This window comes from Haliotis rufescens, unplaced genomic scaffold (genome assembly GCF_023055435.1).
Source record: "Haliotis rufescens isolate VD_foot unplaced genomic scaffold, xgHalRufe1.0.p SCAF_18, whole genome shotgun sequence".
In the NCBI taxonomy this organism is placed as follows: Eukaryota; Metazoa; Mollusca; class Gastropoda; order Lepetellida; family Haliotidae; genus Haliotis; species Haliotis rufescens.
The window spans coordinates 27,643,415-27,661,118 of NW_025963868.1; the positions used below are offsets into that span (position 1 = coordinate 27,643,415).

Consider the following 17,704-nt stretch of genomic DNA (forward strand, 5'->3'; position numbering starts at 1 on the left):
AATCGGATGGTAAGTTGTCAAAGTTATGATAGTCTTAATATAGTCCTAATAAAAGAAAACTGATTTTATAAGAAAAGCAAATATTCTGGAGATCATCCCATACCCTAACTTGTGAACATTAAAGATTACATTTTCGATAATACAGTAAACTACGTATATGACGAACACTCGTATAACGAACTGACGGATAAAACGAACCGTTTTAGGGGGTCCCGTCCGTTTGCTGTATATATGGTGTATATATGCTCATAACGATCTACGGTTATAACGAACTAAAAGTAGTGGTCTCTTTGAGTTTGTTATAAGTTATAACCGTAGTTTACTGTATCATCGACGGGATCGGGTGGTCAGGCTCGTTGACTTGGTTGATGCATGCCATCGATCCGAATGGCGTGGATCGATGCTCATGTTGTCAATCACTGGATTGTCTGGTCCAAATTCGATTATTTACAGACCGCCGTCATATAGCTGCAATACTGCTGAGTGCGGCGTTAAACATCAAACTCACTCACACTCACTCACTGTATCATCCTTGTTCTACATGCAAACTGAGCCCCTTTAAAATTTAGGAATACGTTTCACATAAAAATGACGGGCGATGAGGCGGGGCAGATGCTGGTGTGATAGAACAGGGGTAATGACGGTAGGTACTGAGGCGAATTGTATGCTGATGTGATGGTTGGTGGTGGTGATGATGTTTCAGGTTGAACATGGTAAAAAGTCTGCAAGTTCCTTGGTATATCAATCATTTTAACCTTACCTGTATTTGACAGTAAACGAGATTCTAGTTCAGAAAAGGTCGCCATGACATCATGTTTCACGTAAGGCCAAAATGAAAGTGTCACCGGGTGTGATGCTCTGATTGGGGCTCATCTTACCTCAATGGAGTAGACAGATGCTCACGATTTGACACTTCTCAATATTGCTGACGCGTTAAGCAACATTCAGCTTAATGTGAGGCATATCAGATATAATAATTTACTTTACATTAATCTACAATATATATAAAAAAAACATGGTATGTGAAAAAACTTTTATCTTTTGAACACATCACGAGGCTGACGTCTGTCGAACCAGTCACTGTTTTGAAAAAAATGACAAGGGATAAACAAACAGCTCGCACCGGTATGAAACATTAAATTGGGATGGACCTGGATAATGCACAGATAATGCCGACGTGGTATACCCTGAGTACTAGACGAGCTGAGATTAAAATAAGATTACCTGGCTAATATGCAAATATAACTCCCTTAACTTCTTTGAGTGGCATTGAGAAGTTGGAGTGATGAAGTAAGACGAGTTCTATGGATGAACAACTTCTTTATTACAATTAGTGCGACGTTTCGGTGTAGATCCTAACACCTTTATCAAGCAATCATCACTTGCTTGATAAAGGTGTTAGGATCTACACCGAAACGTCGCACTAATTGTAATAAAGAAGTTGTTCATCCATAGAACTCGTCTTACTTCATAACTCCCTTACATAAATATTGATTTGAGACAACAGACCATGAATGTGAAATGATACTGGGAAAGACTTTTGCTTTAAGGCCACAACTAAACGTTTCAACAGATATTTCTTAATGTAAACAAAGTGTGTTTAGATTCACAACAGTCGTGCAATATTTCCATGCTCAATCCTCATGTGACGTACAGCAAAGGGAAAGGTCCATTAGAAAAATATGTACAAATAAGGTTTTTGCGAACACCTGGAGTCATCACTTATTTTCAGTGATTCATTCATATAATTTGTACTGCCATTTTGCCTCTTACGCCCCTTGGAATCTGTTTGAGTGGATAACGAGACTGGTCATTCTCTGGCATTGACATTTTATGGTTGCGCACCAATCTGGTATACTGGGAGACTGGGAGATGGATAACGTGTAAAAGCAAATTCCATTTTCTTGAGCTCCTGAGTGAGTGAGTGAGTGAGTGAAAGATACTAAGACAGGCACGGCCTCTCTGCCAACAGTATGACATACAGTTGCATTCGTCTGAAAGTGCATCAAGGCAACAATAAAAGTAAGTACAAGTATATGTTTGTTAAAACAGCGAAATGGCAGTGCCGGTGTATCGAGAAGGGAACTCAGAAGGGCCTTCTTGCCTTTCCTCAAGTGCAAAGCGGGACATACATTCAAATTTCAATCACTTGTTATGCCCAGACTTTTAATTGGAATTGAATATACAAGTGTGCAGAAACTACTGCTAAACTATCCCGAAGCCTCATTGATATTCGTGTGGTATTCCTTAAATCGAACAAATTCCCTGATTTAATTTGCCATAGGCTTGCTTTATCTCCGTGCCACACTCAAGTATGGCCATTAGTTTTCTGTTCATATGACTGTTATCTGGTAAGCGTCACCAGCTGATCCTGTTCATATGACTGTTATCTAGTCAGAGTAACCAGCTGATCCTGTTCATATGACTGTTATCTAGTCAGAGTCACAAGCTGATCCTGTTCATATGACTGTTATCTAGCCAGAGTCACCACCTGATCCTGTTCATATGACTTATATCTAGTCAGAGTCACCAGCTGATCCTGTTCATATGACTGTTGTCGTGTGAGAGTCACAAGCTGATTCTGTTCATATGACTGTTATCTAGTTAGAGTCACCAGCCGATCCTTTTCATATGATTGTTATCTAGTCAGAGTCACCAGTTGATTCTGTTCATATGACTTTTATCTAGTGAGAGTCACCAGCTGATCTTATTCATATGACTGTTATCTAGTCAGAGTCACCAGCAGATCCTGTTCAGAGGACTTCTATCTAGTGAGAGTCACCAGCTGATCCTATTCATATAACTATTATCTGGAGAGAGTCACCAGCTGATCCTGTTCATATGACTGTTATCTAGTCAGAGTCACAAGCTGATTCTGTTCATATGACTTATCTATAGAGAGTTACCAGCTGATCCTGTTCATATGACTGTTATCTAGTTAGAGTCACCAGCTGATCCTGTTTATATGACTGATATCTAGTAAGTGTCACCAGCTGATCCTGTTTATATGACTGCTATCTAGTTAGTGTCACTGGCTTATCCTGTTTTTATGACTGCTATCTAGAGAGAGTCACCAGCTGATCCTGTTCATATGACTGTTATCTAGTAAGTGTCACCAGCTGATCTTGTTCATATGACTGTTTTGAGGTCATGCCACACTGAATCATCACAAAACAGGACAAACAAATTTATGACTCCTTTTATAATTATCTGCGTTTATGTCTCGACTGTTCAGGGTAATCTGATTTACACCAACGATTGTATCATGCCCTTTGACCAATTCAAAATGCATTTCAAAACCAGAACCTTAGCATCCGTTTCAATTCGCAAAAATATGCTGCGGTTTGCACAAATCTTTATCAAAATCAATTACATACAGCGTGGTATATATTACCACGTGGGTGACGCACCTGGACACGTGACAGGTATCTACTGGTCCACGAGAATTTTAAATGCTTATAATAACTCTTAAGGGGGAGGCGAAAAGTCAATCGGAATCAACATGACGATGTTTGTCAACGGTCTCTTCATTGTCCTCCTGGCTGTCCTTGCGCCATCACTGGGATCTCAGCCTGGACCAGATGAGCTCCCCGACAAGCTCGCTGGCATTTTGACTCAACTAGAAAATGCTAAGGCTGAATTCCAAAGTATCTTTGATGTTACAAACGAACAGTGTCCATGTCAGAGTAAGTAAATTACATTTGTAAAAGAATAGAACTACAACAGCATAAGTCATGACCGAATTAATCAATCAGCATCCCAGTTGTCAAACGTTTCTACTGTCACTCGTTAACAGTTAGTCGTGATTAAGTTAGACTATTGCCTTTTGGAAATGGAATAAAGACTTATTGTAGTAGAAGTTCTGTTAAATCGGTCAGTTGCTCAATACTCCCTCCGTACGCGTAGCTGTATCCCTCACTCTTTCTTCCATTTATCTAAAGGGAAATATGTGCTTTCAATAGGCTACATCAGATTTTAAATGTTTTGTTTTAAGGTTTCAATTGTCTTTAACCCTTGTTGTTGAATTCAGAATGGGCACTGAGGTTATATAGGTGATTGTTACATGTTGTAAATATGAGTGGACTTCATTCATAAACTTACTACGTGTTACTTATATGCACGTGTATATATTCATCTGTTACGAGGAGGGCGTGGAGTTTGTTTCAAGACTAGCTGTTGTTCAGCTGTATCTGCAAAACCAGATTTATATTTTTAATGAAAGATGCGAGCCTAAATATGTTTTTTACAAAACAGAAAACGCTGCCTTGCTGGTAATATTCGAGATTGCCCCGATGCAACATGATCTTAGGTTGCAATTATTTCTTTGTTTTGCTGCTGTTCTGTATCATTGAGAGGTGGTCTGTATGATTTCAATTCACAAAATATCTGTAATCTAAGATTTCAAAGACAGTTTAATGATACATTGAATACTTTAATCTCAAGCATAATGTGCTGAAACCAAAGATCGGGACTGGGAAATATTTCTTAAGTTTTTACAATAACAGTAGCTCTATTATTTAATTTCACGTTTTTGAGAAAATGATAACTTTATCAATTCAAGGCAATTATATTGATATCATATCCCCATGAGCAATGCCCCTTGTCTCGGCGTACATATGGACTTTTTCAAAACCAACTATTTTAGACTACTACGTATGTCCGAATGATGGAAACATATTTGGGCATCGGATATCTCCATAATGTTGATAATGAACATAAAAACTTTTCCTTTGCTCTGCAGAACGTTGTTTATGATATAATTAGGATTATCGAAATGATTTTAATTTAATTATACTGAATTTTGCCCTTTTCTGTCATATTCGATCATATTTTTTCCACTTAATTGAAAAATTATAGATTAATACAGAAAAACAAATGATTGATATTGTGCTGTAAGATGAGTATAGAATCTTAGAAATGGATAACATCATAAGAAAACCAAGCACTCGTAAAAACGATAATTTGCATTCCTTTCTCTTTTTCAAAGTGCTCGGTCGTCGTTTTCTCCGAGTTCTTGGACGTCTGGAAACTGTTGTGCTGTTTCATATGCATACTTGAGAAATATCAATCACATTTCTATCATTTTGAACATCTTAGCTGTTTCATTGATACCCAGCAAACAATTCTACGTTGTGACAACGTTGTGACAACGTTGACTTTTCGTTGCTACAACGTTGTGATGAAACGTTGTCACAAAGTAAATCTGTAGACTCCCAGATTGGTTGCTACAACGTTGTGCGTAAACCAAAATACAACCAAATCAAGACGTTGTCACAACATCCATTTTCTACGTTGCTACAACGTTTATCCAAAACGTCGCGACAACGTAGGTATCGCATACATATGGCGACACTACAGCCATTGCAGCACGTTGTTGCAATGTACATGTAGATTAACGCCTGTCTTATTCCTCAATACCTCCCAGGCAGCCTGAAAAGTTTGTACCAATCTAGTTAAGACATTAGGTACCAATCTAGTTAAGACATCAGGTACCAAGCAATACATTCTGCAAACTGAATTCACTTTTACCCTATCCGTGAAACAGCAAGTCAATGAAATGCACTCTCTTTTGGCAGAGTTTGAAATACGGCCAAGATAAAAATCTAAATGTTTTAAATTACATGTACAATTTGGTTATATAATATTTATTTTCCAAAACAGTTTTCAAGGCTTTGTGCAAATTGTTCACAAATGTTTCAACACAATTAAAAGATATTTGATTGTCCCACGAATTTGCAAATTAAAAACCATCAAACAATAAGCCCTGCACAAATTGAAACATTTACATTTTCTTGGTCTTACCCCATACATTCAGCATTGAGAGAAACACTGTGACAAACAGAATAGTCTATGCATCTGCTGTCCTAAGATCCATTTCCCAGCAACGAAATGACAATAGAATTCTGGTTGAGGTGACCTTTATTTATTTATAAAATGACAAGTCAGAACTTGGGCTGAGTGGCTGAGGAGCCTTTTCAGTCCTCAAATGAAAAGTCACAGGGATGATCTTCAACTGTATCCATAGTCTCTCCTTAAGCCTTGGTAACTGAATAAAAAATGACACAAATGTTATAAAATGGCAAGGCAAGGGACATATTTCTGACATTACAAAATAATGGTTGCATTCCCCAAAATAATATTTTGATGTCTGATGTAAGTCTTTAAACAGTTAAAAACTGCTGAAAGTGCGAAGAAGGCGCTGACAGTAATACCATGATGCTTTTGGATCATACATAGGCAGAAAAGCTATTAGCACTGAATCATTGGTGTAACTTTATACCCCCGCCCTTTTAGATTGTGGGTATAATTAAATAAGAATCATCTAAATTTTAATTCTTGAAGATGTTTGTATATATTATTGCATCATACATACCTTTCTGTCAGTGATGTACTTTAAACAAATATGCTCCCACAATACTGTTTTCTCCACCTGAAAGAAAAACAAACCACAAAGTATCACATTTTTAAATAAACCAGTACTGTATAGATAAATCACATTTACTTAGAGTATGATGTAACTGGTGGTAGTATTGGCAAATAGTTTTATCAGTCAATAGATCAACTGTAGTTATTCAAAAGCAGTAACTTTACCCTTCTGCTGTACATCACAGACTAGTGATTCAAGTGAATATGTTGGCCAAGTTTCTCAAACCTTATTTGAAAAATATATACATAAATGAAAAATATATATTGCCAAATAAAATAAATAGTTCCCATATTTGAAGCATGAATGTTGAATATGAATTATGAATAGAAGTGTTAACACTTTGGGGTATTTATCCTAATTAAAATTGTGATTATGGGAAAATTAACAAAATGCAATAGCTTATACAATACCAGACGAAGTTGAAACAGCTCTGTAAATATTCATTGAAATTTATTTGTTACTACGTTTATTAACATAATACAGTTCAATATCGTTAAATATAATTCTGTTGACCTAGTATGGTAGCCTACGTGGCAACATATGGAGATCGAAAACCGAATGAATAGGGTTGCTATCAATTCCATTGTATTTTTCATTGGTGCACACTGGCTACACCTATCTCACCTTAATAATCAACAAACGATGACCAACTCACTGACAATATATGGTGATATTTAACTTTTGACTATCGACTAGCTTATCATCACCAATATGACAATACCGCAAACAACCCCGTCATAGCGCGCGACGGGAGACTCGTTTTACTTTTGCTCGTTAGAAGAGAAGAGAGTCGGGACATAGATCTAGTTATCGGAAAATGATGAATTGATTCTTTTTTGGAAATAATAAAAATACACCATTATAAGAGCCTTGCTAAAATAAAAAGTATAGACAGGACCAACAACCTGATGGTCCACATTTAGGCTACTTCAGTCAGTGCTAATTAGGCCTTTTCGGAAACAACAAGTATGTTTCTATCTCTTCCCGAAAATACAATTTTTCATAACATCATTGAGCGCATTAAGACTAAGGCTATTTCTAGTAGCCCACAGAGAGTCGATCTGAAAATACTTCCATTGTTTTGATTCCCTCTCTTCGCTGTATAAGAGAAATCTATTAAACCTTTCCCATGGCCTGAATGAGCCACATCGTTTCACAAAAATCAAAGTCCGAAGATTAGTACAAGTAAACTTTGAATAGTAATGATTTCCGAAATAACACGGAAGAAATGGCGATAACTGTCAGTGGTCAGTAGGCGATGCATCAGTTAGGCCTATTTACAGACCTACACGTTTACGATCGAAACCCGAACATAATATGACGGCCACAAAACGCCGCCAGACTGAATTCTGGTCAAACATATACTGCTTGCCCTTGGTAATTACCCTTGGTATCCATAAAATAATAATATGGAAAAAAGTCTTGGGCCTCCTTCACCTCTATATACATCATGTTCTGTGTATCAAATATTAATATCAACACTGACGCTCAGTGAAAGTGACCGGCAAACTGGATTCTAAACCCTGCCACTGCTGAATAATACGATACATTTAAATCATTTGACGATCTGCATGTACAGAAACATATCAACAAGCGTAGGCTACTTCTGAAAAATTAACTTACCTCATCCGAATTCACAGATCTTCTGTCCAGTTCCAGTTGCTGCACAATCTCTTGGTTGTAGACTTCAAATATGTCTAGAGTGAGCTTGAACTAAGATGGCTGGTGACAACAAATCTTCCGCGACAATGTGACGTCATTCTGACGTCACTTCACGAGGCAACAGGCTAAACTTTTCAGCAGTCGCTCTCACGCCGCAAAAAATGGGCGCAATTGTTTGTAACTGTAATATTGCTTGTGACAACATTTTGTAGACAGATAACTTCGTTATAGATATATATGTTTAAAAAAAATAAAACTAAGAGATGGTAGATCTACTAGTGGTTTCCTAAACATCATTTACAAAAAGTCTTGTAATGTCCAAAGCACAACGTTATCACAACGTTAATTTGCAACGTTGTTGTTACGTTGTGGAATAACGTTGTCATAGAGAAACGAAATTACGTTCTGGAAATTTTAGTATTAAGAGATGAAAATTTAAATGCCGAATATATAGAAAGGTAATGCATTACTGCCTTGGTATTCTGACCAATTCATGTTGATTTTGATAAAGCAGTTCTATTCCTTTATGACTATCGAGAAGCAAACTCTATAACGTTTCACCGACGTTTCAGAAACGTAGCTACAAAACGTTGTGTGATGTCCAATGCACAACGTTTTCACAACGTGAATGTGCAACGTTGTTATAACGTTGTGAAATAACGTTGTACGTTGACGTTATAACAACGTTGTGACAACGTAATATCACGACGTTACAAATCCACAACCTTTCCACAACGTTGTGACAACGTCGTGTGTTAGCTGGGTAGGCGTCCCGTGAAGATCTGGGTTAGAATAGGTCTTCAGCAACTCATTCTTGCCGTAAAAGGCGACTATGCTTATCGTAAGAGGCGACAAACGGGATCGGGTGGTCAGGATCGTTGACTCGGTTGATGCTCAGCGCGGCGTTAAACAACATGAAGTGAAACGAAACGAAACCACGATCAAACCAACACCTAAAAACACCAATACCTCCGGGGCGTAAAACAGCAAACCGACCAAATCATTGGTAGGTATTGGCTGGTTTTGTGACTTTTTGTCAGGAAACCATAATATATTATAACGAACATTGCAGATTGTGGAGTAAACAAAAGTCTTCTGTTCATTTTCTCATTAATCATAATTTGTCCATGATCTCCGGTGCAACGATTGCGTATGTCAATTCTCCAATTGTTGGTATTAGAGACACATGTGCTATAATCTCACTCGATACTCTTTTCTCCATACTTCATACCATTTCATGAACATTTGATAGGTTGGATAAACATTGTCTAAACATCACTCTCTAGGAGATTTATAGAACCAATATGGCATTGCACATAAGAGAATAACTGGGCCCTTTACAGAGAACGTGATGACATCTTACTTATTGAAAGCTGAAAGGTTTGCAATTGCAGATGTTTCTATATTTACACGCGTGTTTAAGCACGGAAGTTCCATGTACGGCTGATGACAGCATTATCTTTTTCGTCAATAAACAGCGACAAACACAAAGTGTTGGTTTATAGTAGATAATGACAGTTACTGCATATTTCTGTTTTAGCTCCAGGGGATTGTTTTGAAAGTGATCTCGAAGCCCTCAACAGCACACTTTGTGATCTTATCAACAATCTCACAGCATTGATCGGGGATCAATCAACGGACTGTCCTGCACGTAAGTAGAGAAGCGAACTAAAGGTAAAATCGCAGAAAGTGTACATCTGAAACGCCTTCTTGTTGACAAAAGATATCAGATGATAATACTTTTGAGCTGACAGTCATCAGACCTTTTGATCTGACAAAACCAGTATACCACAGTATGATTGTTCTCCCCGTAAGTAGAGAAGGAAACTCAAAGAGATCGTGCATCTGAACCCTCCTGTTGTTGTCAAATGAGACAATATTGCCATGTGAAATAACACAAAATACTTTTGAGCTGGCAGTGCTCAGAGTACTAGAGAAAAACAAAGTCCCAACTCAGACACATTATATTTTGGTGATTTAGTCATAAATCCTTTTCACCACGTCATTCTGTACGCGTGTACTACTTGTACTTCTGGAAAACTGGTATGACATATATTAGGATAATTTTCACTTTTGTAATTGTAGAACTTTAGGAAATCGTATGGTCTTTCATGAACTATAATGCATATGTACATACGTTCTCTTCTGATGGTTTGTTACTGGTAACAACATAACATGGTACAAAAAATGTATCATTTGTCATTTGTTCTTCAAAAACATTTTATTGATGCTTCCCCCCGGCCCTTTCCCCAAATGAGTCTCAAATTGTTGTCTTTCATCAGAAACAAGCCTTGATTACATATTGATTATTTATCTGGGATACCATAATAACTATTGCAAAACATATGGTAAGGCTCTGCATGAATAAGTAACTCAAAATATACTAAATATTACTGGAAAAAGTAAGAACACATTTGTGTGTTACAAGACCAATTATTCTTTTCATTTATGAACAAACGATCTGCTATGATGTTTTACAGTCGAGGGATGCGCTGCCCTTGTTTCTGGATTCGATTCATCTGATATTGCTGTGGTTGACCCAGTTGGAACCATCCTGCCAAATATAGAAGCGAATCGTACTGTCGGGCCTCTTACAGTTGTTGGAGCCAATAATAGCGATTACTCCATCTATTACGGCAGCAATGGGGCATTTTTTACGGTTAATCAACTGTCCCTTCCCAGTGAGGATGAAACTGTAGAATATAGTAAGTCATTCCACCCTCAATACCTGCTTCTTGCCAATCGAACTAATATACACATCAATCTAACACTAATATGTTCACATCATTTTAATTTTGGTTGGTTGAAACTTCGTGTTATAAAACGGATAGTCTGTGATCTAGGTGAACATTTCGTGGTATCATCACTATTTAATATCGATTCACAAACACAAACTAATGATGTAATCGGAACAGTACAATCGACTTGCTTTAGCACAGATTGCTTGTACGGGGCATGGGTGGCTCAGTTGTGTAAGTCGCTGCAATACGCTGTGCAGAGTTGCGTCCCTTGGATAAGCCAGAGACTTATGATTGCAGTTCGAATCCTGGTTCGCCACGATTATGTTTCCAGGTTTATCAGCATCATATCCATGCTTCTGGGTTTCACCGAAGTTGTAAACGTCTGAGACCTGCATCACTTCCGACATTCCTCCCATATTAAGCTGACACGCCGTGATATAACTGGAATACTGTTCAAAGAGGCGTTTAACCCAACTCTCTCACTCACTCACGGATTGCTTATGATTATGAAAAGGGTTTATCACTTTTATCTACATGTAAGAACAATCCTATAAGAAGCAGTATAATCACCAGATAAATGACTGATATTGACAAAATGCTTACAGATTATATTGGATTCTTTGCTTTGTCATAATTATGTTTGTCTCTGCCCTGTCTAGCTTTTTCTACGTCTGCAACAAGAGTGAAAGGCATTGCTTATCTTGATGATAAAATATTCGTTGCCCTTGAGAATTTTATTGGATTTATCAATGACATTGCGAGGATTTCTGGTGGAAGTGTGACGCATCTTCGCAGTGTACCCTGTCCTGGAACTGTCAGAAGTTATGATGGGTGGGTATAATAGATCTGTGTATGTTACAAACTACACCTAGTGAATGAGAAGTTTAATATATCTCAGGCATAAATTGACGAGAAATATTCGACAGAAGTACACAATCAGCAAAGTATTACCTATTCTAGAGTAAAACCTACTAGCTAAAACTTCCATCCCATCCTATATATCAATATTTGTATTAAATAACAAGTTAATTATTTACTTCGAAAACAATTATTTTCAGAATACTTTTTACTTTTGGTGGTGGTAGTGAGGGTAGAGCTTAATCCTCGACAGGATCCTCGAAGTAATGAAAAGGATTTAATCATCAAGCAAACACAATTTTGTTAAGAAAAACGGCGATCCTCTTTCAATAAGACAGCAGCAAATCTAAAAGAAAAAGAAATGTTGAAACGATTCCAAAGTGATACATACATATGTTTTGTTTTAATGTTTATATCCACCAGACAACATATTGTTAGACTGTCTCGTACTTGCCTGGGTGACCCTTTCAGACAGAAATGACTGTATCAATCTTAACATGTTACCTTTTGCACCAAGCTTTTGTAATTTGATTAGCAACCCTTGTCGCCAAATCATATCGTAAGCTTTTTCAATATCAAGAAGGACGCACAACATGTACTCCTGACAAATGTGACAATGTCTAGCCTCACATGAGCCAAACAGCCAAAGCGGCTATCTACGCGTTTAACCTCGCTTACAGCCGAAGCCAGGTTACTTTTTACTTCTTTCATGGATTGATTTATTTCCCTTGAAAAATCTATGTGAGGTTAGACTTCAGTGATTTGTCTTTTAAAAAATCATAGCATATCACTAGTAAGCAATTCTATAATTGGCATGTGGATCTCTCTACCATATTACCAGTCACTACTTGTGTTGTTCAATGTCTTTAAAGAGCGCACAAAGCCATAAACGGGGGAAATGTACAGTTCACGTTGGATAACATACACAGGTTCTGACCTTGACACCAAATAAATTGTTCCTTGATGTTTCAAAATGAAAACGTTCAAAGTGATTCATACGATTGTTGGACAAATAGGCACTAAAGAATTGACACAACGCTATAGTGATATTTCATTAAATAACTTCTTTCTTCCGTTAAAGGCGAGTGTATTTCAGCAGTTGCAAAGAAATTCAAAGCTTCAGGCCAACTGCTGTCGCCGATTTGGAAACCAATGTGAAGTTTTCAATGAACATGCGTTCGTTTGATGTCATTGACCAAGGTATGTATCATACAGCATATAGCTTAACATTGAGAATAAGGACCTCACTGAAGTTTACAAACAGAACTTTGCCTTTTTGTAAAACATGAGTTTAAATGTGCTATCAATCCATATGCTTTTGTCATTTCAAAACCTAGACAATACCTCCGACCCGTTTCCAAAGTTGACAATAACTTCATAACTTTCTATTTGATCACAGTAGACTCAGTTTCTGATGACATGAAACCAGACCAATGCTGTAGTTATTTAATACATATATGCCTGAACTAACTGGGATAAGTTGACAAAATGCTCCGTGTTATTCTTTGTAATAAAGCTGTCATTAACACACGGCTTGACACATTTCCTTCAAAAGATAACACAGTGTTTTGTGATGATACTGGTGCGTTATGGATCTACAACGATGTCACCGCATGTTTCAAGCTGCTGGACTGTAGTGTACAATGTAGGGACGTCAAGGTCAACCGCTGTTCATCGCTTGTCTACGTGGCCTCCAGTTCTGTCAGGTAAGCAAGGCAACCTTTACCTGGCGGTTTCATTTGCTCTTAAACACCGTCCACAATTAGTACCATGTATTGCCACTAAAACCCTGATATGTTAGATCCTGATATCTATATGTTTGATTGATGTAAATTATTGCCTCGTATGTTGCACCATTAGTTGTATCATGATGAGCACTGGTGTACAGTGAGCATTTTAATAAAGTCTAATGTTCACTTCAAACTTCAAATACTCTAAAATCAGTCAACATGTAGAGCGTCGCTCATTCAACTTTGAAAGCTTAATATAACTTCAATGTATCAAATTATGTATGTCTTAACAACACATCTATTATTCGTGACAGTTGACACCATGAGTATTAGAGTATTGTGTACGTACCACGTATTGTGTATTGCATGGGCTGCCAAGTCCACGTTCTGCGATACGTTCTTGTAACTGAACAACCTGAATGAAATGGAATTCACTTAGGAAAATGAAATTGTTTGTCGTTCCTATAATTTGAAACATTGTGCGACATTTTGGGAAAATGATTTTCGTTTGAAAATGTTACTTAAATTTAAGGTATCAATTTCCTTGGTTGCAAAATTCAGACTCAAGTACATACGGTCATCATCTAATTTAGTCGAGTCTGTTTCTGGTTTGTCTTGACAAACAAATTTATAATTCGTGACAACTGACACCATTAGTATCAGAACATTGTGTAAGTAACGCGTCATGTGCATCGAATTGACTGGATCATTATTATGGTTCTTATAGGGTTACTCAGTGAGTGCCAAAACTCGTTTTGTAAAACAGTCCTCATTTGATCTTGGCTGGGAAACGATATACAACGATTGTAACGAGCACAGGTTTGATCTTTCAGCCATCTTAGCATTTTCAACTCCACATCCTACGAGAATGAAGGAACTTTGACTTATACCACGTCCACGGCCTCTGCCCAACCGAGGCTCGAGTTCGAACCATCCTGGTACGTTAAATCATAACAGCAACATCACTGCACATAACATGTAGCCCGGGAAATCATTGACCGATCTAACAGCATCATTTGGTTAACAAAATCATTTAAGTATAACAGTTACATATACCATACACAGAAAAGAGGCAGTTATGTTAACCAAGCATTGATTCTCACTGTGAAGGTTATCCCAATAAATATCGTTTTTTTTATCTACAATATTTGATCCCTTGCCAAAGAAGTGCACTTGGATACAGTCATATATATATATATATACACAGTAAAAAAAGTGTTGCACCCCCACATTAATACGTTTGATACATCACAACATTTAAAACGACTCTGGTTTTAATGGTAGGTATTCCTTGGGGATCTGATGTTAAATGTGTAATGTTTTCTGAGGGAAGATGATCACCAAAACGTAGCAATCAGCACGTGAATTGCATGGTGCATGACATTTGCAGATTGCAGTATAAAAGATGTTCTCTGACAGCCCAGTTTATTGTAACCCACAATGCCGGGTAGACGATTGTCAGAAGCAGTCAAGTGGCAGATTATTGGCCTTCATGGAGCAGGTCTTTCGTTCAAGGAGATTGGCAGAAGAACCGGACATCACTACTCAACAATAAGCCGTTTGGTCAGAAAACACGCACAAACTAATGATGTAAGGAATCGCAGACCCTCTGGCAGACCACGTAAGACCACAGTTAGAGATGACAGAGCGTTGTTGAGGGTGGTAAGGCGTCATCCATTTGCTACAAGCACAACCTTGAAACGTCTTTGGCTTCCTCGTCAACAGTTCAGTACCCAGACCGTGAGAAATCGTCTTAAAGCTGCAGGGTTGAAGTCCAGAAGGGTTATCAAGCGACCTAAACTCACTGACAACCACAAACGACTACGTCTAGCCTGGTGTAGACTGAGACAGAACTGGAACTTGAGGTCCTGGAGAAGAGTCCACTAGTCGGACGAAAGCAGGTTCCTTCTGCATGTTGTGGATGGCAGAGTGAGAGTATGGAGGCGTCCTGGAACAGCTTATACTGCAAGAAACATCATGCCAACTGTACCATATGGAGGTGGATCTGTTATGGTCTGGGGATGCTTCTCATTTGATTGTAAGCTTGATTTAGTGACCATACGAGGCAACTTGACAGGGGAGCGCTACATCCAAGAGGTGCTGAATCCAGTTGTGGTGCCCCATTTTGACAATCATCCACTGGCCACCAGACCGATATTCATGGATGACAATGCCAGACCACATCGTTCACGAGCTGTGACCCAGGTTATCCACAACAATGCTCTGACGCAGATTCCATGGCCAGCAATGAGTCCAGATCTGAATCCTCTGGAACATGTATGGGACATTTTGGGACGCCTGATTTATCGTCGGGACCCTCCTCCACAGAACTTGCGTGAATTGGAAGCAGCATTACACGAGGAGTGGCAGCAGCTGCCCATGGAGCGATTCCAACGTCCTGGTGAGGAGTATGAGACGAAGACTTCAAGCTGTGATCCAAGTGCTTGGTGGAAGTTCTCGATATTGACTTACTGTGTTCGTCAAATCTCCATATGACATTCTTACCCTATTGGATGAATTTGGTCACTAAAAATTATTGAGATGTCACCATACTTAATGCGTCTTCGTTGTTCGTTCATTTTTCGTAAAAGTTCAGCATGAGATTATTACATGCCATAAGGTCATGGAATACCCCATTTAAGTTCATTGTATAGACAATACACTGGTTTGTTGGTATACACGAAATCCTGGTTATAATATTCATTCGGTTATCTTTACACCCTTTCAAAACACCCCTCCATGAAAAAGTATAGGGGGTGCAACACTTTTTTTACTGTGTATATATATATATATATATATATATATATATATATATATATATATCCCTGATAGACGTTGATGCTATACCGGATATTTCTCTTTTGACAACACAAGTCCGTCTGTGGGTCCACAACGTTTATTGGTGATCTTACTTTGTCATCTAGCTACAGTAGTATGGCCAGGCAGGATCTCTGAGGCGTAAGAGGGCCAGCCTGCCTAGCCGCTGTCCGAGGGTCAAGTCTTGACTCACAGAAAGCGCACTATCTTTACCCCTCGCTGTCAGACTGCCATATATCGTGTTTCATTACATATATGGTCAGCCTGCAGTATCCCACACCTCATCCACAAAGTAAAGCTTCAGTGGCCACCCGGCCATTCTCTGGCATTAATAACAACCCGCTGTCTCGCACATGACTCTGTGCTGCTGGCCATGGTAAGGATATCCCAGCTGCTATTATAATATGTATTGGCAGCACTTTGAATATTTAAATAGATATAATCAACCAACGTACTTACTGAGGGAATACATGAAACGTATATAGACTCCCCGTTAAAATATATAGGCCATTTCTGTAAAGAAGGACGTGTCCCACGTCCTTATAAGGAACTGGGAATGAGGTAGGGTGGACTATCAATCAATCGTGTTGTCAAAAGAGAAATATCCGGTAGAGCAACAACGTCTACCTGTATTAAGAGGTGATTGTAACAATAAATAACATTAAAATGATTATATATTTTGTATATTACAGCCCCTGATAAGCAGAATGGGTAAGTTCTTATCTTAAAAATCATAAATGTGTCACAGTTTCATGTCACTGAAAAGCAGAAGAACTTTATCAGTTATTTCTTGTTTTATAAAAGTATCCACAATCATACAAACAGGAGTGAGTGAGTGAGTTGGGTTGAATGCTGCTTTTAACATTATTCCAGTTATATCCAAGCGTGTCTGCTTCATTTGGAAGGAAAGCCCGAAGTGATGTAGGCGTCAGACCTTTATCACTTCGGTGAAACCGACAAGCACGGATATGGTGCTGACAAACCAAGATACATAATCATTGCGAACCAGGATTAGAACCAAAATCAGGTTTCTGGTGTGCCAAAGGGACGCAACTCTGCACAGCAATTGGCCACGCCTTAGGCTACTGGGCCACATGTACCCCCAATACATACAGGGAGGAACATGATAGTTATGTTCTTGCCTCTACTCTTGTCTTAATCATATACTTCTCATTTCAGAGAGACCGACCGCTGCTGTCTTGGAAAGCAATAAAATGTGTAGAAGGCATCGAGACAAATCTGTATTCAATAAACCTTTTGAACACGATTCACATCTTTAGTGTTTTACTTTTGATTACAAAACTATCACTAACGACCTTGGCAGCTAATTTAGCAACGTGAAAACGTCAGGTTATCTCAAAGTGCATGGGGTCCTTAATGGAACATAAGTCACAACCCTTTGATCAGTTGTGTATCGATGTCAGTTGAGACCATATATCACTGTATGAACTGTCTGAACTGTATGAACT

The 17,704-nt window shown here is 38.3% G+C and overlaps 1 protein-coding gene across 1 annotated transcript; it reads left to right on the forward strand.

The window, feature by feature from the left end:
- The first annotated feature begins 3,497 nt into the window (after window positions 1–3,497).
- Window positions 3,498–17,502, forward strand: LOC124148898. Its single transcript, XM_046520152.2, has 9 exons — window positions 3,498–3,686; window positions 9,630–9,740; window positions 10,570–10,794; window positions 11,490–11,661; window positions 12,770–12,888; window positions 13,244–13,394; window positions 14,252–14,356; window positions 16,928–16,946; window positions 17,415–17,502. Exons 1-8 carry the CDS (start codon window positions 3,503–3,505, stop codon window positions 16,932–16,934), a joined length of 1,074 nt encoding a protein of 357 aa, XP_046376108.2. The 5' UTR covers window positions 3,498–3,502; the 3' UTR covers window positions 16,935–16,946; window positions 17,415–17,502.
- The last annotated feature ends 202 nt before the right edge of the window (window positions 17,503–17,704 follow it).